A 24176-nucleotide genomic window follows, 5' to 3' on the forward strand; every position below is an offset into this window, starting at 1 on the left:
GGCTTGTATTCGACACTTGTCTAATCCAAACTCCATCACGGCAGAACATGTTTACTATTCACAACAGATTTCTAAGGTAGTCGTCAGTATCAGCATATAGCTTGATGTCATCTAAATACATCAAATGGGTCAGTTCGAGCTTAGCACGTAGGCCATACTTTATTGCAAAACCATGTCCTCTAGCACCATTTAGTAGCCATTAAAAGGGGTTCAGTGCCATGCAAAACCAAAGGGGACGCAACGAATCCACCAGGAAGATGGCTCTCTGTATATGGATAGGCTCTGAGGTATTGGCACCCTCAGATGAAGGCACTGATAAAGTGGTGTGTCACCTTTCCATGACTGTGGCCAAAAACTTTATTAGTTTCGGATCGATGCGATACAGATGTAGGATATCGATTAGCCATGTATGAGGGACACTGTCGAAAGCTTTGACATAATCGATGCAACAACTAAAGATTCTTCTTCTTCTCTAGTTGCTAGTCCTACAACTACCGAGTCGATAATGAGTTGCTCTTTGCAATCCTTTGAACCGACTCGCAGCCCTTCTACTTCTCGGACCGAATGTTGTTGGTCTTGAGGTGCGCATTGACCTTTCCTCTAATGATGGACGTTATGAATTTGTAGAGGGTTGGTAACTAAGTAATCGGTCTTGTGTCCGCGGGGTCCTGCACTGTATCCTTCTTAGGGATAAGGTAGGTTTGGTGGAAATTCCTTCGGCCAACTCATGACCTCATTTATGCTGTGTGCCAACCGACCATGCATATTGGTGAACTTTTTATACCATTTATAAGTTCTGCGCCCGATCCAGACCTGGGCCCCTCCAGTTCTTCGAGCTGTTTATGGCTCGTTGAACTTCTTCTCCGGTAACATACGCAAACTTGATGCCAGGAGTATTGGCATGGCGGGTGCCTTCGGCAATGATTCACTCAGCATGCTGGATGGGTAACCTCCAAAGACCACCCCAGTATTCTTTCGCTTTCGTTATCGAAAACTGTGCTGTCTGGACGCTCTGTTGGGATTCGTTGAGAGATCTGAAAAAGCTCCGATGGTTCTTCGCGTTTGTTGCATTTTGGACACGTCTGGAGTGACTTTCGCCATACCGTCGTAATCGCCTCCATATGACAGAAAGTTGCTGTTTTAGTGTGTCCAGAATTTCACCGGGGATCGCATAATTCCTGTAAACCTTAAACTTTGTTCTTCACCCATCTGCTGGCATTGCCAGAGTTGATTTGAATCAGCCTAGCAATATCCTGCCTTAGTGAGTCCCGCCGACGTTCCAGACGAATTTGCCATGGTGGATCTCTTCGATTACTCAAACCAATACCGCGAAAGCCAATCTTCTGACCGCCGTAACTGCACCACAAAACAAGTACAAGTGATTGTAGTTTCAACAGCGACATCTCAGCACACAGTGGAGATACAATCTCATCATTGATTTGAGATAGAATTCCCGGAGTTGCTGGAGATGCATAGAGCCTAGGCATACCTGGTCTGGTTTACATTTCCGAGAATTCGATACACGCTCTTTGGAATCTGTTCCGAACCTCAGCGGAAACCTCAGCTTGATGGTGGAGAAGAGTGCTTCGGCGAGTACTGAAACTGTTGCCTGCACTGCGGCATGGTGTTGTTGATGCCGCCACCTCTGCCCCCATCAACTCCTGGTCACCAATTACCTGTCTTAAAGATCTTTGATCCAACTGAGCCTGAGCGCTTAAATATATGACTTACGGTCAGATGTTTTTTTTTTGAAAAATACATTTCGAACAACAACCTTCAAAACAAAAATTTCTCTCTCAGTTCTCAGAATTTCTACCGTGGCGCTTTTTGTTGCGGGACTGTCATATTTTTTACTGACATTCCCTGTAAAATGGGTGTCCGCCAAAGCGAATGGTTCGTTCTGACGATTGCTCTCGAATGTGTTCAGATCGGGCTTGTGCGCTGTTGCCAAGTTACGATCATCGTTATTCAATTGTTTAGCCGTGTTTGATTAACGGCTTATTTAACGGCAAAACAGTGTCAATTAGAGTTCTAATAACCGTGACTTCGCGTTAACAAAGTGAAGCCGGTGCAAGCCTCGCGCCGCGAGTGCGGAACGCACCCTTACTCGAGGGACTTGAAACCACAGCGTATAAAGGACGCGGAAGCAGCGTACACTGCCGCCGCCCATGCATTGGGCAATCCTAATATCCTGACACAACCGCTCCACTCGGCCGACAAGAACACTACGGTCAAACAAATGATAAGCGACGACGGCCCCATTATAACTGTCGACGACGACCAGAGCTGCCCTCCTGGGGTCCAGCCCGACGCTCGGACTGGTGAAGAAGACTACTGCGTTAACTACATACAAGAATGCCAAGAGGATTTCAAACTTGCTGCAGGTAAGTTTGTTTCCAAACGTAAACAAACAGACTCGGGCATCTCGGACAACGAGGCCCCAGCGAATTCGATTCGATTCCTTCTACTCTCGGACAACGAGCATCGCCCCGAAGTGACGCACGCACGACCCGGAACATCGAAATCCGCTGATTCCACCGTTAGTTAAGAATAAAATAAGCTTTCTCCCCCCGATTTTCCTGTACGGGTTGACTGCCAGGGCACTGGGCCTCGTAATCAAAAACATAAACAAAAATGCTACTTTTGAAATCACCAACTTACCGGCAGACAGGCTCAAAGTCCGGCTCACTTGTCCTATTATACACAGGAAATTAATACATTTAATTAAGATCACCAAATTGGAAGGACATTCCTTCACTCTGAAAGAGGAGAGGAAGCCAACCCTCATCCTCAGAGGAATCTCCCCCCATGAGTTCACCCCCGAAGACGTGGCTTCGGAAATCAAAGAGCTAACGCAGATCACACCTGTCCGAGTAACCAGGCTTTCCACCCCGTGGTCACGAGCCAATAACACTAATCTGAGCCTCTTCCGTGTGACTTTCAACTCTGACGCAGAGGCCAATATAGTCACAAAAAAAAAATACCCTTCTGCATCAACGGATTAGCTGGGAGAAGCCACGAAAAGGGGAAGTCACCCAATGCTTCAATTGCCAACAATTTGGCCACGTATCCGCAAACTGCGGATACGACCCCAGATGCGTGAAGTGCGCGGGCCCATACGCCTCCAGGGATTGCCCCCGCTCCAATGTAGAAGACAACGCCGAAAAGGAGTCGGCGGCACCACTAAAATGTGCAAATTGTGGACAATTGGGTCACCCTGCCAACTTCTCTAAGTGCCCCCGCAGAATGGAATCTATCCAGCGCAAAGAAAGAGCAAAACGCATCCCGCACTCTCGATCTGCCTCGTTCTTCCCCCACCTTGACAGACCCTCCCCTGCTCGTGTCTCGCAGCCTAACACTCTGCCTCACGCCAACTGGACCGCCCCTCCCTCACTGACCCCGTCTTTTACCGCAGTGACCAGGGGGCAAGCAAGACCGAAACCCTTAGCCCTTTATCACCTACACATTCTTCCATTCCAAGGGGCTTCTTCATGGAAGCGAGGTTTCTATTCAATATGTCTTTCTCCTCGCTGTGGAGCACAATTTCCGAATTCTATCACAACTATCTCCGTTTCCCCCCTGAAGACAAACCCGAAGCATACCTACAATTCCTCTTCAAATTGCTAGACAACCAAAATGAAGGTGCTCACACTCAACACTAATTCGCTCATTTCTAACGACAAACGTTTCGCTCTCCACAAGCTCTTAGAGGATTCCAATCCTAATCTCGCTCTTCTAAACGAAACCAGACTGGGGGAAGCCCCCAACGTAAAATTACATGCCCTCGACTACAGTACCTTCCGCAACGACGCGGGCAGAGGCACAGCCATATTAGTCAAAGCGGGACTAAGGGCAAATATTATCCCATCGGCTGCACTGGCGTCAAACTGCCTGCTAGTAGTAGTCAAACTTCCTGTCAGGGGTGGTGGCACCCTTCGAGTCCTAATCGGCTCTCTCTACTTCCCAGGCGGTACAGGTCGTCACCTCACTCCCATTCTGGACGAACTCTGGGAATTCGCGAGCAGTTTCGACGCCTTCATACTCGGCGGCGACCTCAACGCGAGGCACGTATCCTGGGGCGATTCAGTCAACAACGAAAACGGCAAAGTGCTCTTTGATTGGTTCCAATCAGGTCCATTCCTTAGCGCGGACATCATTAACGCGGGAGTGCCATCCTTTCCTCGTGGATCCTCTTTCCTAGACGGCTTCATAATCTCGGCCAATCTCTCAGCATGTGTCATTAGCTGCTCTTCTCTAGCAGCACACTCGGAGCATCATGCCCGCAGCCTGTCTCTACATCTACAGCAAAGTCTCCCTTCACTCCACCATTCGCACAAACGCAGATCTTTCAATCTGACAAACTGGGACGAATTCCAACGCGACTTAGACAGCGTGCTGGGCCCTCCCCTGGACAAATCGCGCATACACTCTAATGCTGAGTTAGATACACACATCCGGAAAGTGAACTCTGCCTTCGAATCAACAATCGACAAACACGCCCCAGTTAAAGAACCTGGGTACTACAAATACGGGTACCTTTCCCCCTCAACCCTCCTCCTAGTCCGCGATAGAAACAGTCTACTGCAGCGCAGGAAACGTTTATTTCACCGGTCACGGAACAGATGCAACGCTGACTACCGTCTCCTCTCCGAGATCATCAAAGACCTATCCAACAAAATCAACGGAGCTATTCGGTCCGAACTGAATGCGTCCTACAAGAAACTCCTCAAATCCCTCAAACCCGGGCCACAAGTTTTCTCAGTAATTAATCGATTGACCGGAAGAAAGAAAAAATATACTAACTTCCACCAAACCCCGATGAAAATAGGTAACCTCCAGTGTCACTCCCCCGAGGAAAAAATATCCGCCTGTGTAGACTATTTCAGCCACTTATTCAGAGCAAAATCGCCAGCGGACCCCATCTGGAACTCGGTGGTCGCCAATGCTGCCAACGATAAAAGGCTGAGCTTGGAAGGTTCTTACCTTTACCCCTTTTCCCCCAGATGCCCGGCTAATGTAGTCAGAACAGGCCCGTTCACCCCCTTCTTTACCTCCCTAGAAGAAGTTGAATTTGCAATCTCCCGGTGCAACAATAAAAAATCTTCGGGCCCCGATGGCATCTCGAACTTTGTTCTGCGGAAGTGTGCGCCTACCATCAGTGATCGGCTCGCCATCCTTTTCAACAACTGCCTGAACAACGGCCACTTCCCGGTGGCTTGGAAATCCGCCCTCCTCATACCTATCCCTAAAAAGGGGTGCTCGGGCGATCTCAAAAATATGAGGCCCATCTCTCTTCTTTCCAATATTGGAAAAATCTTCGAACGTATCCTACTAAGTCACCTCAATAGACACTACTCCGCCATCATTCTACTTAACCAATGGCTTCGAAAACCACAGATCCACCGAGCAGGCAATCATGTACCTGCAGGACCATATCCTCAATCAACTGGAAAATAGGCATTGCACCGTAGCCTGCGCCTTAGACCTCGAAAAGGCATTTGATTCTGTTTGGAAAGAGGGATTGCTCTACAAACTAATCCAGTCCAATTGCCCCCTCCCCTTATTCAGAATTCTCGCAGATTTCGTCTCCAACAGAACTTGCCACGTGCGTTTCGATGGACTACGCTCCAGCGACTTCCCGGTAAATTCAGGAGTCCCTCAGGGATCTATTCTAGGCCCCAAACTTTTTAACATCTTCCTTCACGATATTCCCCTTCCTCCCGTAAACTTATCCCTCACGACAACGGCAACTCAGGCAGACCTTCTCCCGCCCTCTTCCCCCAACGACAATGATCCCCCTGCATCAGGAGGGATCCTCTTCGCCGATGACACCATCCTATATGCGAGTGGTCTCAGGCCCTCAATAGCCTCCCTCTCTCTCAATATCCTAACCAATAGGGTCATCGCTTATTTCAACTGGTGGGCCCTCACCGTTAACTCCCTTAAGTCTGAGGTTATTTGCTTCAGAAACCCCAGTGGGAAGTGCCACTGGCGCACAGTTTCAGAAAGCATAAACCTGCAGTTACGCATTGCTAACCACACTCTCAAGCCGAAATCAAATATTAAATACCTAGGAATCTCCCTCAACAACAAACTCAAATCCAACCCCCACGTCAGATCTGCTATCGCCAAGGCCTCTAAGGCATCAGCTGCCCTAAAAAACCTCCTCTCATCCCGGGCCCAGTACCCTGCGACCAAAACCCTTTTATACAAGACTCTCATTCGTCCAACCCTGACCTACGGTTTCCCAGCATGGGCTACCATGTCTCCGAACGTAGCAGAAGCCCTCCAACGCTTTGAAAGGACGATACTCAGGAAATGCACGGCCAAATACAGAAGGCGAAACCTAAAATTCCACCAAAATTCTCTTCTGTACGACCTTTCTGGGGTTTGCCCCATAATCTCGCTAAACGCAATGCATTATTACGCGAACAGAGGTACTACGTCAGTCAGTCTCAAGCGTCCGAGACGATCGGAGGTGTGCTCACGAAAGTGCCGAGTGAAAAATCCAAAGTGCGGAGTGAAAAACAAAACACAATCGCGATCGTAGTGTTTTCGATCAAACATTGAGCGGCGAGGCGCTATGTCAAAGCGCCCGGTTGAGGACAGGTCACTGTCGCCCCAAATCCCAGCCTAAATTCCTTCCCAACTACGCTGCCACTAACTGGCAACGCCTCAACTACAACCTAGCCGACAAACTCTCGACCATCCGCCTCCCGTCCAATCCGTCTCCTACCGAAATCGATTCAGCCGTGGAAAAGCTCACGGAATCCACACAAAAGGCTTGCAACGAAACCATCCCTCTCAGACCACTAAACTACCAGGGCCTAATCACCCTGCCACCACACATCCTAGACATCATCAAACAAAAATCAACCCTACGACGCCAGCTCCACAGGCACAGGTACGCTCCTCAATTTAACTTCCTCAAGTCACAAATCCACTCCCTCACACAACGCATCCAATCCCCGATCCAGACGCTATACGCTGATCTCTACGCGGTAAAGCATGCGAAAATCTCGCTTAATCAGCAAACATGCAATAAACTCCGGGGTACCTGCCCCCGACTAGCCAAACCCCGCTCAGCCAGCGTCCTCCCACACAACACTTCACCCAAAGCCCACGCCGACCTGATTGCTAACAGCTTTCTAGCCGCCCACCACACCACCCAACATTTGTCCGACCCACCCACAGAAACAGCGGTGCGCCAACACATACACAACATCACTACCACGCCAGCCATCCACACCGAATTCCCGATCCCACCATCCGAACCTACAACACCCTACTGCTTACCAATACAAGCCGTCACACCCCAAACAGTTGAATAATAAAAAATCTACCGGACCCGACCACATCCCCATCATCATCCTCAAAAAATGCGCCAAAACCCTAAGCCCTTTTCTCGCCCAACTCTTCAATCAATGCCTCCTCTCTGCACACTTTCCCACCCCATGGAAACGAGCCCACATCGTCCCAATCCTAAAAAAGGACCAGCCTTCAGCTTCCCCGGGCAGCTACCGCCCCATCTCCCTCCTCAACGTGACATCGAAAATTTTCGAACACGTCATCCACGATATCATGCTCCAACACATCACCGACCACGCCATTATCCCCCTCTTCCAGTTTGCCAACAGGCGCGGCCACGGCACCTCACATGCCCTCCTAGTCCTCAAAACCGACATCCTATTCCAACTAAACAACAACATCCCCACCACAGCTTGCCTCCTCGATATCCAGAAAGCCTTCGACGCGGTCTGGCACGACGGCCTCACCTACAAACTCTCCCACACTTTCAAATTCCACCCACAATTATGCAAACTCATCCTTAACTACCTGTCTGATCGCCAATCCTTAGTCCGTATCCACGATACCCTGTCCGACCCTTACAGTCCTCCCGCAGGCATCCCCCAAGGCTCAGTTCTGTCAGCAACCCTCTTCTCCCTATACACCGCCGATATCCCACTCCAGCACCCTACCAACTCCCCCCAAGCAGTCAAAACCATCCAATACGTTGACGACTTGATCCTCTACACCTCTTCCCGGAGAATAAAATCCGCCCAAAACCGCATCAATACCTCAATCCAAACCCTCAACAAATTCCTCCAATCCTGGAAACTCCTACTCAACCCCTGCAAATGCGAAGCCATCGTCTTCCGCGGTAGAGCCACCTTTACCCGCAAGATGCTAGGCCGACACCCGCAACCTCACTATCAAGATCGGACCTTCTACCATTCCCTCCGTCAAATCCACTAAATACCTGGGAATAACCCTCAATACCCGCCTATCACCCATACCCCAGGTAAATTCCATCATTTCAAAGACCCTAACAGGACAAAAAACCCTATGGCTCATCCTTAAGAAAGACTCCGCCATCCTCCCCAAAGTGAAACTCCACTGCTATAAGCAGCTAATCCGTCCCTTAATTACATATGGATTCGTCGCATAGTGTGACGTCTCCTCAGCTCAAATGGAGCGCCTTCGGGTACGCGAAAGGAGGTTCTTCCGCCTCTCCCTTTCCCAGTCCAATATCCACTCCAACCAAGCTGTCTACGACGAGGTAAAGTGCTCCCGCATAGACCAGATCCTCCTTACCTCACTAACCAAATTCCTCATCAAATGTCAAGCCTATGAAAACAACCTCATCCAGTTTTACTCCCACATACGCAACCATAACACTAACCCCACATACCGCCACCATCCCCTCCCTTCAGACCTCCTAACCCTTTCCTCCCAAAACAGCAGTTATCGCGGCGGGAAGATGATCATATTCAACCGCCCATACGATCGACATCGCCCTGGCCTCGTCTACTCCACCGCCCAATAACACCACCTTCCCCTATATGCATCCTTTCTCCATCCATTCATGCAACACAATTATCCAACGAACAAACAACAACATAAGAGGGGTTTTTCCTGACTTTCCCTTCTATAGCATTAGCCATAGGATAAATTAATACCACCGTAAATTAAGTCTAGTATTAAGCAAAATGTGAATTTCTAGGTAAAGTTAAGCTGTTAGAGATAAGTCTAGTATTAATTTTACTCATAAACTACCTGTAACAAAATCAAACAAAATAAATTGAATGTGTTAAGAAAAAAAAAAAGAGGTACTACGTGTCAGGGCTGACTCTCCTCTCGGACAGTAACTCTAATCTCAACCACCACGCCTCCCCTCCCTCCTTCATCCTCTCCTTCTATCAAAACTCCTCCCCGGACTTTCACAGAGGCTAACCGCGTAAGCCCATTGCTCTGGCAGTCAATCCCCCGCGCAGATGTAGATCACCTACTATTTTTTTTCTTTACTTAGTACAGATTAAGACAATAGACACTAATTAGCCTATACATAATATAATATCGCCAAGCATTAATTTCTTCCCTAAAATAAGATCCCTCCTTCTACCAATTTAGCCTCACAATACATGCCCCGCAATCCCACAGCCCTTTTCATCCCTCCCCGCTTGGGTCACTGTCCTCGCACAGGCCCAAAACGAGTAAAAGGTAGTCCTTTCTCAGAATGCTAACACCATTGAGAAAGGACTGCGCTTTACTCCAATTCCGTTAATCAATCCTGTCCACCGGTGCCTAAAAACTCCCTTTCTCCCGTTTCCCAGTACGGAGTACTATTTTGTGTTATGTTTGTTTAGTTTGTTTAGTCGTAAGTTATAAATTATTACTAGGTTTAAGCACATGCTATGTCAGATGAGCACTGACATGCACCACCTTCTCACTTTATAACATGTAACCGGCTAGGCCGGATATCTCCGTAGGTTAGCGTTACATACTTAATTAGTCACGCTTGAGCTTTTAAGTTATTATTCTTTTGTACAGCACATGTATTTCTTTTCTTTGCTCAATAAATCTGAATTCCCTGTAAAATGTCATAGCACAACAATTGTGAAAGTGACGTGGTGTTGAGAGCATTCTTCTGTGCGCATATTTCGGATTTATCGCAACATTAAAAGTGGAATTGAATTTGCAACGACGATTTTGTACGTATTTCAGCAGCCGAGAGGGGATAATGGAGACTACTTTGAAGAGGACAATATCGATTTTGATGAATAATCTTGTATTTAAAATTTTCTGATTGAATTTTGGACAAACGCAGCGCTATAGGTGGAGGACAAAAATTGGGGTTTTCAAAATGAAAGACGATTTACTACAAAAATACCTTATTTATTATTTTATTATCTATTTATAAAATACATATAAAAACACTGTACATTTACGCATAAAAACGATATTTACACAATTTCTCTACCATGAAAAGAAAAACAGTTTCCTCACATATTAACTTCATAGTTTGCTTTCGTGAATCAGAAAGTGAATTTTAGCAGATGTCAAAGAGTTAAACCTGCTTGAAACAAACTAACGATGAACAGAGTGAAATGCAGAAATCGTTTTCTTTTTGAATGTCTTCTAAACATCTTGCATTAGCAAAACCAAGGAAAATACCTTTGCGTACTTAAAATTAAGTAAGCTAAAATGTGAGGGGAAAGTAGGCTCAACAGAAAGTTGGGAGGAGTATGGGAAGACTATTATCCGCGGGGTAGGTAATATAAATGAAATGATTTGTGCGATGCTAAAATAATTTATATGAAATTAATGATGGAAATCATGAGTTCGTCAGAGGGAATAAAAAAAAAACAATAACGGTAGCCTAAATGGAGATGTTATGGAATCCTACGTTCGAATTACTTTAGGATGTTCGGTGATGCCTCAGTTATTGGTGTTTGCCCGAATTTTCCAATGTTGATAAGGGTCCAGTTTATGGGTCCTTTGGGCTCATGTCGACTTTCACGAGTAGATCAAGAAAGTGGGTACATGGCTGGGGAAATTAAATTTTCCGCGAATACCGAATCCAGGTAACATTGACAAAATGGCTATTGGGCAAACTGCTGTAAGGTTCTATGATCTACTTACATGAAAATCACGCATTTGAATTTAATACATTGCCCCAAACCGGCCAGTGAAAATAACTTGAATTATATCATAGCAAACTTTAGTCAGAATGCATTGAGGGGGTGAAAACGTGTCGAGAAAGGCAAAAATAATCCATAAAATTCAGATCAAGTAATCAGTTCAATCGGCTAGCATTCTTTCCAAGGTACGTTTTCGTATTTAGGGGAGGGACTGGTTTCAAGGACTGGGAAGGGGTAGTGGTAGGGAAGTATTCTTTTTATAATGGTAATATTTTCTGATACTGATTTTTAATGTGATTTATGCTGCTCCCGCCTGTCCTTGTGGATTTGATTGTGGTCCACGAGGTTTGATCATCATAATCGCCTTCTTTAGAGTGTAATCCCATCCGCGCCAGCGGAACCATACAATGCCTTGACGCGCTGTGAGATCTTGTGGGTCATGTAGATAGAGACCGTTGAGACCACGACCGCATGACTTCCACCACCATCCACCCTGGAATTTTATAAAAAAAAAAAATTATTAAATGCGGAAAATTCAGAGGAAAAATTTCAGATAAAAGTATCTGAAAATTGAAATTTAGTACGTGACACCAGGACTTGGATATTGCTGATGAAAATCTCTTCTTCAAAGAGAAGGGTCCTGTCAACTGTATATAGGACAACCCTTAAAACTGAATATGCATTACCTTCAACATGCTAGCGCAATTCAATGAGCTCCTGTCGTTATCGCGGTTGTATGTGGAGAATGGACTGTTATTCGATCCATACCAAGGATCGTTCAAAGAATCTCCAGCATTGCCTTCGTAGCCGTCGATTTCAAGTTTGTAGTAATCAGCTTCCGAGTGAATTTTGAAGTGTGAATACTGCGCATACCTGGAAATACATAGCACTTATAGTACTGATCGCTGGGCGTCGATATCTTTGTCTTGGAAGGGTCTTACCTTTTGTTACCTTCGAAATCTTCAAGTTCGACTCTCAGTAAGTAATCTTCGTTGTTTGTGAGCATATAGATATTTTCATTTCCAAGCCAGAATTCTTTAGCTGGGTCGCCGAAACCGTTTTTGTAATCTGACCAATCTCTGTTGAAATTTTCACGGGGTTCGCCGAAGTCGTCACGTCTTTGAATGACCTAGAAAAATAATGAAATTAGAATTTAAACAGTTGTTCAATAAATAAGTGTTTGGACAAGTCAAAAACCGAAAACAGAGCGTTAGACACAATTGTGACCAACTATGACTTCGTTAGTAATAGAAGGATTTCCACCAAAATTTCTAGTATCAGTCCCTGTTCTGTACTATCACACAATTTTATAAATCTTGGTTACACATTTAAGGGGTCTTTTGAGGCATAGATGTTATACGGAGATATTCGGATTTTTTCAATTTTTTCAGTTGGGTAGTTTCTGAAAAATGCAGGGGGTTCAGATTCAACATTGCTTTCAAATGACTGTTTGCGAGAAATGCACATATGACAGACAAACAGGTAGACGCACAGATAGTGTGCGTCCAAGGGACAGGTAGACAAACAGAGAGGTAGTTCCACAAAACTTTAAAAATGTTATTCATACACATGTTCAAATTGGAAGGAGTTACTTTTACCTCAAAAATTAGGGAGAAACTGAAAAGCAGCTTGATTAATGATTTTGGGGATTGACAAATACAAAAATTGGAGACCACTTCGTTGTAGACCCCGAGGAGACAAAGAGCCTAGCCGGATTTCAAAGTATGGGGGGTTTTTAAATGGCTAGCAATAAGTGAGCCTGTATAGAGAGTCTCCCATCAGGTACGGTCCTTCGTACGTTATGCCAAGCCTAGGTAAGTCGGAAAGAAGGCGTCAAAGGTTACATTTCATAGTTTTTCTTCGTTAACGATACGGAACTCAGAAGAGGATATGGATAGTTGTCGGACCAATGTAAGTATTTTTGGTGTTAACCGCGAACGTAGAACAGTTTTTCTTCCACTTGGGATACGTACATATAAATGAACTCTGTAGGTTCAATAATGAACAAAACATATTTGTCAATATGTACGGGCATGAAGTATTCCTACATTGGGGTTCTGGAGGGGAGAAAGCTTAAGCTTCAAGTGGCGAAGCCGAGAAAGGCAGGCGACAACTTTTCAATATAAGATAGGCAAGAAATCCAGGGAAATGAGGTAGCGACGGTATCAGTGAGAAAAGTCTATTATCTGAGCAAAGCCGAGTCGAAAATTCCTTGTAATGCGATTTTAGCAGCGCGGAAATATAGAAAATTTCAGCAGCTCTTACTGTCTATTAATTATAACGTACATCCGTGCAAGAAACTGTCGTTAAACTCGAACTTGATGCAGGAGAAGGTCTGGTTGTCTAGTCGGTTTTTGGGGGCCAAGACAGAGTAACATCGTTCGATGAATTTCTCCATTTAATAGCCTTTATCAGTATCAGAAGAAACATTCCTTTTGTTGAGTGCGGCCTTAAACCAAGACATGGTACTATGCCGCTGCTCTAAAAATAACGAGCGAGGTAAGTCCTCTATGACAGAAGTGGTACTCCAACTTTCATTTTCAAGTCTCAGATAATGGCAATGAAGAAGAACCGAATAGTTATTATTTTCATCAATGTGGACTGTGGAATTTTCAGATTGGTTAATAGAGAGTGTCCCACTCTTATTGGACCATAGTTGGTTATTCTACGAAATGAATCTTAAAACGAAAATTTGAATCACTTTGAACGTCCCGAGAGAATTGATTGGACCAAATTTGGCCTTTAGTCTTCACATCTAAGTTATCAAGAACAACTCTAATATTGACACTCCAGGAAAGCTGGATTTAAAGGAAAGGACCCTGGAGAAGGCCTTGTTTATATGACCTCCGGTCCCAAGAAAACATTACACTGTGGTGCACTCAAGGTCTCTTTGACTTCAAAGAACTTACTGGAGAGATTTCAAATGCCTGCGGCCGACACAAATTCTGTTTGCCTTGTAAAGAATGTCTTAAAATATATAAGAAGGTCAGTAAGATTGCTAAGAAGAGGTTTTAGTAGGACTTCTGCCATAAATCCATCGACCCAGTAAGGCTCAGTGAAATTCTGTCCAAAGAACATATAACTGCGTTCTTTCTCAAAAGGTCGGGTGGTATCTGGACAGAGTTGTCCGACCAGATACTGGAGCTTTTAGTGAACAAGCACATCCTATCGAGTACAATTCATGGTATAGAGCAGGAGATCAGCATGCTGAGTATACTACTCATGATGGCGGATGATATTAGACGAATTCGTGTGGGCTGCAGTACCCTGCCAAAATGAGAGGCTATATTTGACTCAATTATGCATCACAATCTTCGAGAGTGGCAAGAGCTCTTTGTATCCTGAAGGGGTAGAGGCGAAGTCACGAGCTTACGAAGAACATCAGATCTGCAAACGACAGCTCTTTATACTGAACACCTTGGAATGAATATTGATTTGTACCTTAGATTGCCCCTAGATAGATCGCCACTAAAAAAATTTCAGCAAGCGTATCTGAAAAGAAACTTATTTCAAAGCGCGGTTTTTTTCGCAAACCTTCTCTTCCTTCTAAACTTATTCTACTTTCATCAACTCCACAGATTTTTCTGCTGACCGACTTCAACCACCTCTTGCCTAATAACATGGTCATTATTTCACTTCGGTGTATAATTCTTATCTTCAAGTCAGCCGACAATCTCGACGTCAGTGTTGGATTCAGCGTCAATAGTCTTTGTTTGATATATCTCGTTGATCTCCTCTTTTTTCAAAATCCTTGAGTGATATCTCAATTACTTCATCATGGGTTGTGTGCTCTTTTTGGCTTCCTTATAATTAAGGAGTAGCGTGGCCTTATAGAATCCCGATTCACTGTTTCCAACCTATGGGCTTAACCAATTTCGTGGCCAATTGCCTAAATTCATTCAGGATTTAACGGTGCGATAGTCGAGGCGGTAGAGTGTCAGCCCCCAATCTCCCAATATATAATCAGATTTATGTAAACAAGCCGGTACGACTTTTTCTGAAAACCAGGAACAGTAGAATCACCAAAAAATGGGCAGACACAAGTCAAAGCCATTTCCCCTCTCTTCTGGTCGTTAATAATGGATGCAATCTTGAGGAAACTTGATAAAACCGTGGTAGTAGTGGACGATGCAACGATAAAACCTCCGTCATTAGTAAGATAATGGAGGGTTACTTGAATGATGTGTATCCGATGGTTACGAACTGGGATTTCAGTGCTAAACCATGTGAAACAATGTGTTGCTATCCACCCCGAAAACCAAAATTTCGACTAGAGTGAGCCTGAAAGTTAGAGCCAGCGGTTAACAAAGTCCCCTAGCGCCAAAATCTTGACGTAGAATTGGTTACCAACTTAACTGGAAACAAAAACATAGAACTGAAGAGAAAGTCAGATAGCTATATTGCAAAACTACTGCTTCTTAAGTAAAACCGTTGACAAACTGGGAGGTGTGATAATTGCTGAAACACCATAGGATCCTTCAACAAAATGCACAAATAGGTAAGCGCCATAAAAATCCTAGAGCCCACTACTTTACCATTTGAATTAGCGTCTGAGCTGAACAGTCTGAACAGTCTAGGCGAGTTGCTTAATAACATCATACAGGGACATAAGCGAGCTGAAGAACCAACAAAACAGGGTTCAGCAACTCAAAATATTTTTTTTTTGTTTTTTTGAGAATGATGAGGTCCTAAGTCCGCATCAACTTAATGCTGGACCAGACCAAATGGGGAGCAACTTACTCCCTCTTTTTTTGGTCCACGGACCCTTCGTTTAGGGCTTAGCACCCAAACTTCCAAAAAATGTCAGGCGACGACGGCTTTACGGTTTCTTACCAGGGCAGAGGCAAATCGTCAGACGCTGCCTCACTTCTGCCCTGGGAGCAGAGTGACCGAAGCGGCTCGCAAATGTTGAGTGCTCCTTTATATAAATCGCTGAACACGATATGACTACTATATTGAGCGCAAATCCGCCTTATTGACCAGAGTTTGGCCAGAGCTGAAACTAATTTTTTTTGGGAATGATGGGGTTCTAAGTCCGCATCAGCTTAATGATGGATCGGACCAAATGGGGAGCAACTTAGTCCTTCTTTTTTTGGTCCACGGACCCTGCGTTTAGGGCTTAGCACCCAAACTTTCAAAAAATGTCAGGCGGTGACGGCCTCTGCCCTGGTAAGAAACCGTAAAGCCGTCATCGCCTGATCCTGACTCTGTCGAGCAGGTAGAATTACGTTAGTTACCATAAGTAGAATCTCCTCTCACTTCCTTGTTGCAGACAGTGCAAGATAACGAAGGCGAACATGATGGGCACATCCTTCTTGCTGTTGCTAAGTAACCTATAGTATATCATATTTATGAAAAATTTATTGCACTTATCATGTGTTGAATCCTGGTCATATATACAGGGCCTGGATGGCCGAACAACCTGATAATGCACACAGCTGTGGCTATGAAGTAGAGAGAGAAGCGCTGCGTCTCTGATAAGAGCCAGATAACTGACATTAAGCAGGTCATCCATAAACAATCTTAGAGATGCCTCTGGCAACAACGTCTCAAAACTCTGAGCCTACATGATATCAACGTTATCAATTGAATCTGAAAGTCAGAACTATGGAAGCGCTTCTTGTAGGCTACATCGAATTGACCGTAACAGTTCAACTACGCTAATTGAGCTCTCAATCCTTAAACAAAAAAAAAAAAAAATCTTGCTTCGGCCAAGCTTTGGTCTGAAGTGTGGCGTATTTACGTTCGAAATAATTCGTACCCACATTTTATTTTGCGAATTATAAAAAGGAGGGTTAACATCTACGAACCGCTGTGTTCGTGTTGCTCTGAGGACAAAGGTGAGGTAGCGTCTAATGAGTTGTCTTTGTCTTAAACGAAATCGTAATTCGTCTTTGCCCCTTTATCTCATAAGCGTTTTGCAGAGCTGCCAATTAATCCAACCAAATAAGGGAACATACATAAAAAGGGAGATATCACACAGTGCAGCAATTATAGAGGTATCACGTTGTTGAGTACCATCTATAAGATATTCGCCACTATCTTGCTAGGCCGGATAGCCCCATACGCCCAGAACATCATTGGCCCATACCAAAGAGGCTTCGCTCCAGGCAAATCAGCAACAGATCAGATTTTCTCTGTGCGGCAAGCGATAGAAAAACTGTTGGAATATGGACAACAGTTGCACCATCTGTTCATCGACTTTAAAGCCGCCTATGATAGCACAGCAAGGGTAAAACTCTACACGGCCATGAGAGAATTCGGTATCCCGACGAAATTAATAAGACTGACTATGCTGACCCTGACCAATGTGCGAGGCCAGATAAAAGCAGCAGGATCACTCTCAAGACCATTCGACATCAACAACGGTTTACGACAAGGGGATGCGCTATCATGCGCCCTCTTTAACCTGGCCCTCGAGAAAGTGATCCGTGATGCCGAGGTAAATGCAAGAGGTACGATCCTCTTCAAGTCCACCCAACTACTGGCCTATGCTGACGATATCGACATCATGGGAAGAACCACCCGAGACGTACAAACTGCCTTCATCCAGATTGAGCAGGCGTCGATTTGTGCGAGATCTTGGGCTGCACATCACTGAAGGCAAGACAAAATATATGGTGGCAACGTCAGCACCGAAGACGAATCAACCAACAACATCAAACCGCACTGGTCAAACAGGAAGAATAAGGGTAGGAGTGTACAGCTTTGAGACGGTTGACAATTTCTCCTATCTAGGGTCGAAAATCACAACCGATAACAACTACGATGATGAAATCCGCGCACGGTTGTTGTCAGCCAACAGAGCCTATTTCAGCTTACAAAGACTGTTTCGCTCGAAACGTCTCACCATAGGGTCAAAGCTCTTACTGTACAAGACTATGATCTTGCCAGTCCTCATGTATTCCTCGGAAACTTTGGTTCTTAGCAAGAAAAATTGCGAACTCTTGGCCGCGTTCGAGAGAAGAATCCTCCGAAGAATTTTTGACCCTCTACATGAGGATGGACGATTCCGTAGCCTACACAATAAGGAAATCTATGAGCCATACCATGACCGTCCGGTTGTGGATAAAATCCGGCTCAATAGATTAAGCTTCGCGGGTCACTTAATCCGTATGGATGAGGATGATCTCACCCGGAAAGTCTATAAGGACAATATCTATGGTAGAAAAAGAAGACGGTGCAGACCCTGCCTAAGATGGAGCGATGGCGTAGGTCAGGACGCCAGACAGCTTTTAGGGATATCGAATTGGTGGACGTCGGCGCAAAACCGGGATGTCTGGAGTTCCTTATTAAGGCAGACCTAGACCGGATACCGGTTGTTGCGCCATTGATGATGATGAACTAAGGGAACAAGTACACAAAAAAAAGATGATTCAGGTGCCTTAATTTTAGCTATTTTACAAAAGCATACAACAATCGAAAGGATAGGTTAAAAAACGCAATATGCGCTTCTGCAGAAAAGCGGAGCACCTTATTAAGTTGGGGGTGAAGATCTGGAATCTGTATTGTACAAGAAGAAAAACTGAAATTATGGTAGTGCTCCAATGAGGGATACGTCCACCTACACTGTAATATGGAGTGTAGAAGAAATCATATACAGGGAACAATGGCATTCCAAAGAGGCGGCTTTATAAGGGCAAAACTCAACGGCATCAAGGTGCCCATTTCTACAGCTGCTACTTTTCTCCAAACACAAGAATAGCAGGATATGAACCTTGAAATTGGGAAGTCAACTAATGGATGCCAGTGTCATCTTGCTAACCAACGTTTGGTGTATGTCCACGACCTCAAACATTTTTGATTGGACTAAGATCTGGACATCTAACTTTCCAGTCGGAAAATAGTATTGAAGGAGACAGCATTTTTTTGGCGTTTTTGCTACATGACGCACGGCTCATTTTTGAGGGGTCATTTGCACGAAGATCCTGGTAGTAACAGCTACGTCCGTCGTATATGCAAGTCTAATTCTTTTCTCGTTAGAAATAATGACATTATGCCACTTTTCCGTCCAACCCACATGGTTTGGTACATAGGACAATCTGACAGCTTTGTAAGAAAATGTAGCCTAAGGTTTTTCCAATCCGCGCTAGGAATCTATTGACCTCAATGCTTTCTAGTTGAAAGTTGCAATTTTGACACAATTTGTGACGCGCTTAACTTATTTTTAATGGGTTTTTCCCTGAAAATGTTGATTTGTGGGCGGGGTATTTTCATGGTTCCTGCAAATATGAAGTGGAAGTGTTTGTCACTCAATTTAAAGGGTGACAAATTGTACAATTTGAAAGTGTTTGGGGGTGGTTGGTGGAGCTGAGTTTCAAAGAATATTTAAACTATGCGTAAAAGGAAACCACACAGCAAGGGTGGTGCATAATCAGAAGTCAAAGTATATTCCAAGCAGGAATGTTGTCTCAGTGGGGGCAATAGGGGCTGTGATTCGGAAAAGAATGTTTGCTTGGAACAGAAGTCGTGAGGATAATACAACTGAACTGATTACGTTTTAATCGACGAGGCAGACCCTGCCTAAGATGGAGCGATGGCGTAGGTCAGGACGCCAGACAGCTTTTGGGAATATTGAATTGGTGGACCTCGGTGCAAAACCGGGATATCTGGAGTTCCTTATTAAGGCAGGCCTAGACCGGATACCGGTTGTTGCGCCGTTGCTGATGATGATGAAGTTTGGATTAGTTAGTCTAATTAAATAACTCTATCGTAGCCTGTCCCAAGCCATGGTTGAGAAAGGAGGAAGGAGGGAGAGCTGTAGCCTGAATGGCTGAGTTACACCTAAATGTCACAAGTGAGTAGATGTGACGAATTTGGTAGCCAGACTTGCAACATAGTTCTGTGAACTGAGGGACGTTTCGTACCACCTTAAGCAACTATTACCGAGGCCACCCCTGGATAGGGTTTTGCAATGAAGTCCTTCATATCAAGAAACCTGGAACCTGGAAGCAAACGTTTAACGAACTATTCTTTCGTATCCTCCAATGTACGCTTCTTGAACAAACCAGGACCCGTCAAGGCCTTCAAATTCAGCATGATTATAGTCCAGGAAACAAGCGAAATGAGCGATATGAATTCGCAAACCATTGGGTCAAAAGAATTTGGAGTTGCATTTATAGTAAGCAAACAGCTCAAGCCGAACATCATCGATTTCAAACCTATCAATGAAATATTGTATGCGATTCGCATTAGGACTCGTTTTTTCAGCCTCTGCCTCATCAACGTGCACGCTTCGGGTAAAGTCAAGGAAGATGCAGTGAAACACGAGTTTTATGCACGCCTGGAGATACTGACGGAAATCCCAAAGGCCGTCTCTCATGCAGATCTGAGGCAAAAGAATCATCGATTGAGGATGGGATCCGTCGTGGGACTGCCCTCTCGATAGTTGCGCTCGGGTCCTGAGCCTAGCGAGAAAAACAATAACGATACGTGTGGAATGCGGACGAGAGAAGCTACGGATCGCATGCAGTTTTAATGTACGATGAAGATTTCAGGTCGGTAATGATCGCTCCGCGTCCGCAAGATTAGTTCTGATGACAGATTACGCCATTTGCAATTTGACAGCACTTTTCGTTTTCGGCTGCTACTTTTGAATGAATTTGTTTTGAGAACTGCGGAAGGCACTAATTGCATTACAAGTGCTAATTATTAATGTCATTTGCATTAACCCCGTCGCTTTCATTCATAAAAATTCAATTTAAGCCGGAGGTATGTGCACTCTTTGTGGCATTTCATAACATAAAATGTGCACGCAGGTTGATTATCCGTGCACAAAATCGCATCTTCTTATATTATATATTTTGAAATTCATACAATTAAATTCCATTAAGAGCGCACATACCCCCGGCTTAAATTTATTTTTTTTGAATGGAAGCTATGGAACTAATGCAAGTGACATTAATATAATAATTAGCACTTGCAACGCAAATAGTGCCTTCTGCAGTTCTCAAAACGAATTCATTCAAATTAATTATATTCAAAAATAACTGTCGAAAACGAAAACGCCGCCATATTGGAAAAATGGTAAAAAACTATTATCTGTCACCCATCGCAAAAGTTCAATTTTCAATTTTTGCGCGTGCCGCATTGTGTATCGGACTTGCTGTATATTGCCTCATACAAGTTCGTGTAATGAACTTCATTTGACAGCTCCTGTTGTGTTTGGGCCTATGGCTCCAGGTATGCGTCGAACCGGCATTTTTTTTTATTTTCAGTTTTAGCTTCATGCATTTTTTTTCGAAAAACTCGCATGATAATTCGATTGTTCGTATTTAGGGGACACGTGAATTTTCGATAAATGACATATGAGGGGCTGTTGTGTTCAAAGCGCCCTTCCACATTTCTGAGCCTGGCTAGCATAGAGGCGTGCAAACGTGTGTTGACAGGATACTTCAGTGGAACTTCGCTATTTGCGGGAGGGCCTTCACTGTCAGTTTCGACAACTTTTTAGTTGTTCCCTCTAAGTCGACTCCAGCCAACCAGGATGGTTTTTTGGCCATCGCGCAATCAAATAAGTCCTTACAAAGTGATTATCAGTTCTTTTTTGATTGTCCTTGATTAATATTCCAGATGAAGCAACTACATCTGCACAAAATCAACATTGTTTCGGTTGAATAGCTGCAGTGCTTGTCACTATCTAAGTAACATCATTGAACTTATCAAGTCCGACTAGAACAGCCGGAATCACTGATTACAATCAAAACCTTTAATAAAAAAAAAATAAGATAATTCTTACCGTCCAACCACCATCAGCTATTTCCTGTTCACAGTACACCTTCAAGAACCAATAGGTAGTTCCGCGGATTTGCAAGTAGAATACACCTGACTGTCGCATTCCAGCATTCAATAGATCCGAACATGAGAAGCCCTGAAAGGTTGCAAAAACAGAAATAATACGTGAGTCGTGTAATTTGATATAAAATCTGAGAAAAAAATATCTCAATCCACAAGTTTATAATTAGACAGAAATGATCAAAGACACAGATGTTGCTATGGTTTCTGGTACTACTCGCATGGGTGTTTGGTGAACTTTTGGTCCATGGGATGCAGTGATAACGTTGTTGACTCTCTATTATTGTAAACAAATCTAGATATATTTTTTTGTAAGAATAAATTCTCCACCTACTCATACCGTTTCTAATTCAAGACTCTAGGGGTTGATGAGGAACTGTATATGATACTGCAAGTATATGGTATATGCCGGAAATGTATTCAAGGAAGGACAACAAGAAACCGGTAGTAACTTCGGTTTCCAATTGATGAACACCAAAGATGATCCAGAGTTTGGTTGAAGAAAAAAGGCGGAAAGAATTACGTTACTTCTTTGGATAGCCGGAAGTTGAGTATCCATCCCAGAAAGTGGGCTAAACAAGTCTGGTAGATATCATAGAATAAATAACCCAATATACAATAATAATAATAATAAGTTCTTGGCGACAGTCATGGAAGGATTGCATACCACCTTATCAGTCCGTACATCTGAGGGTGCTAATACCTCAGAGCCCATCCGTATACGGAGGGGCATTTTCTAGGGGGATTCGTTGAGTCCCCTTTGGTTTTGATGGCACTGAACCCTCTTTCATGGCTACTGAATGATGCTAGAGGGCATGGTTTTGCAATAAAATATGGCCTACGTGCTAAGTGCGAACTGACACACTTGATGTACTTAGATGACATCAAGCTGTATGTTGGTACTGACAACCATCTTAGAAGTCTGTTGCGAATAATAGACATGTTCAGCCGTGATATTCGGATGGAGCTTGAATTAGACAAGTGTCGAATCTAAGCCATCCGCAAAGGTCATCATGAGCCGCATGCCGGACATAGCATTGGTGACCTCCACATCGAAGCTATGACCGAGACAGACTTCTACAAATACCTAGGAATTCTGTAAGGAACTCATGCTCGAGTTGGTGATCTGAAGGAAGCTTTGCTGTCCGAATTCCTGCGACGTGTAAAGCTGGTGCTGAAATCGCATCTCTCGGGGAAGAATAAAATAAGCGCGTTGAATGTATTCGCTATCCCTTCACTGGCTTATGCATTCGGAATATTGCCGTGGACGAAGACCGATCTGGAAAACGTCCAGCGGCGGATACGGACAACTATGTCCAAATTCTGAATGCATCACCCAAAGTCTGCCGTAGGTAGGGGCGTGGTAGACGTAGCGGCACAACATCATCGCCAAGTCGACTCGCTGCGCGCTTATTTTTACAGTAAAGAGCAGGCGAGCCCCTTGCATGCGGCTGTCTGTAAGGCAGACTGTGGACTGACTCCACTTAACTTGAAGGATCGATCTTCCAATCCTCTGAGTGGGGTGAAGTCGGACCAGGGGCGGATCGATGAATGGAAGTCGAAGACAATGCACGGTAAACACGTGAATTGTCTTTGGCAGCCATTTCTCGATTCGCATCTGTCGAACAGATGGCTGTGAGCTGGGGAGCTCTTTGCTGAGACGGAGGGGTTCATGTGTGCCATTCAGGATGGCGTGGTCGCCACCCGAGCTTATAAAAAGCACATCATGAAAGAACGGGTGGAGAACGACCAGTGCAGAATGTGTGGTTCGGCGTTAGAGACGTTGGACCATCTCATTTCTGGCTGTACTGTTATGGCATCGGTGCAATACATCACCAGGCATAATGCTGTATGTAAGGTTATCCATCAAAACCTTGCATATAAGCATGGGCTGATCACGGGAACATGTCCGGTTTACCGATATGAGCCGCAAGCAGTACTTGATAGTTCTGCTTACAGCATGTATTGGGACCGGCAAGTTCTGACTGATCGCCATACCGCACACAACAAGCCTGACTTACTGCTAGTTGACAAGACGGGTCGCTCCGCGTATATTATTGATGTTGCTATCCCCCATAATAGCAACATTGAACGGAAATACGTGGAGAAGAAGGTGAACTATGAGCTATTGGCTCGGAAATCAAAGAAATTTGGCGTCTCGAGCGGGTGGTTATAGTTCCCATAATATTGTGAGCTACAGGTATTGTACCTAAATCCCTGACGGCTTCCCTTGATGTCCTGGGACTTTCGCACAGTCTGGTTCAAACCATGCAGAAGTACACCATTCTGCATACATGCTCGATGTTGCGGGGAGTACTCGACGGATTCTCCCACTGACCTACCACCGGCCACCACCACCAGTGCCCCTTTAGTTTTTAAGTAGGTAGGATCGTCCGAGCCTAAATGCTTGGCATTTAGTGCTAGTATTAAGTAAAATCCGGCATCTGCCGAGATTGTGAT

General features: G+C 44.6%; 1 protein-coding gene across 2 annotated transcripts in view; it reads right to left on the reverse strand.

Moving 5' to 3' along the window:
- Positions 1 to 10155: 10155 nt before the first annotated feature.
- Positions 10156 to 24176, reverse strand: part of LOC119646290 (angiopoietin-related protein 2-like) — a 407175-nt gene continuing 393154 nt past the window's right edge. For both annotated transcript variants that reach the window (XM_038046703.1, XM_038046701.1), the window contains exons 5-8: positions 21661 to 21792; positions 11864 to 12051; positions 11609 to 11795; positions 10156 to 11415 (exon numbers count right to left, since the gene is read on the reverse strand). In XM_038046703.1, coding sequence (XP_037902631.1) covers positions 11221 to 11415; positions 11609 to 11795; positions 11864 to 12051; positions 21661 to 21792 — 702 coding nt within the window. In that variant the 3' untranslated portion in view covers positions 10156 to 11220. The remainder of the gene's footprint in view (positions 11416 to 11608; positions 11796 to 11863; positions 12052 to 21660; positions 21793 to 24176) is intronic.

This window comes from Hermetia illucens, chromosome 1 (assembly GCF_905115235.1).
Source record: "Hermetia illucens chromosome 1, iHerIll2.2.curated.20191125, whole genome shotgun sequence".
In the NCBI taxonomy this organism is placed as follows: domain Eukaryota; kingdom Metazoa; phylum Arthropoda; class Insecta; order Diptera; family Stratiomyidae; genus Hermetia; species Hermetia illucens.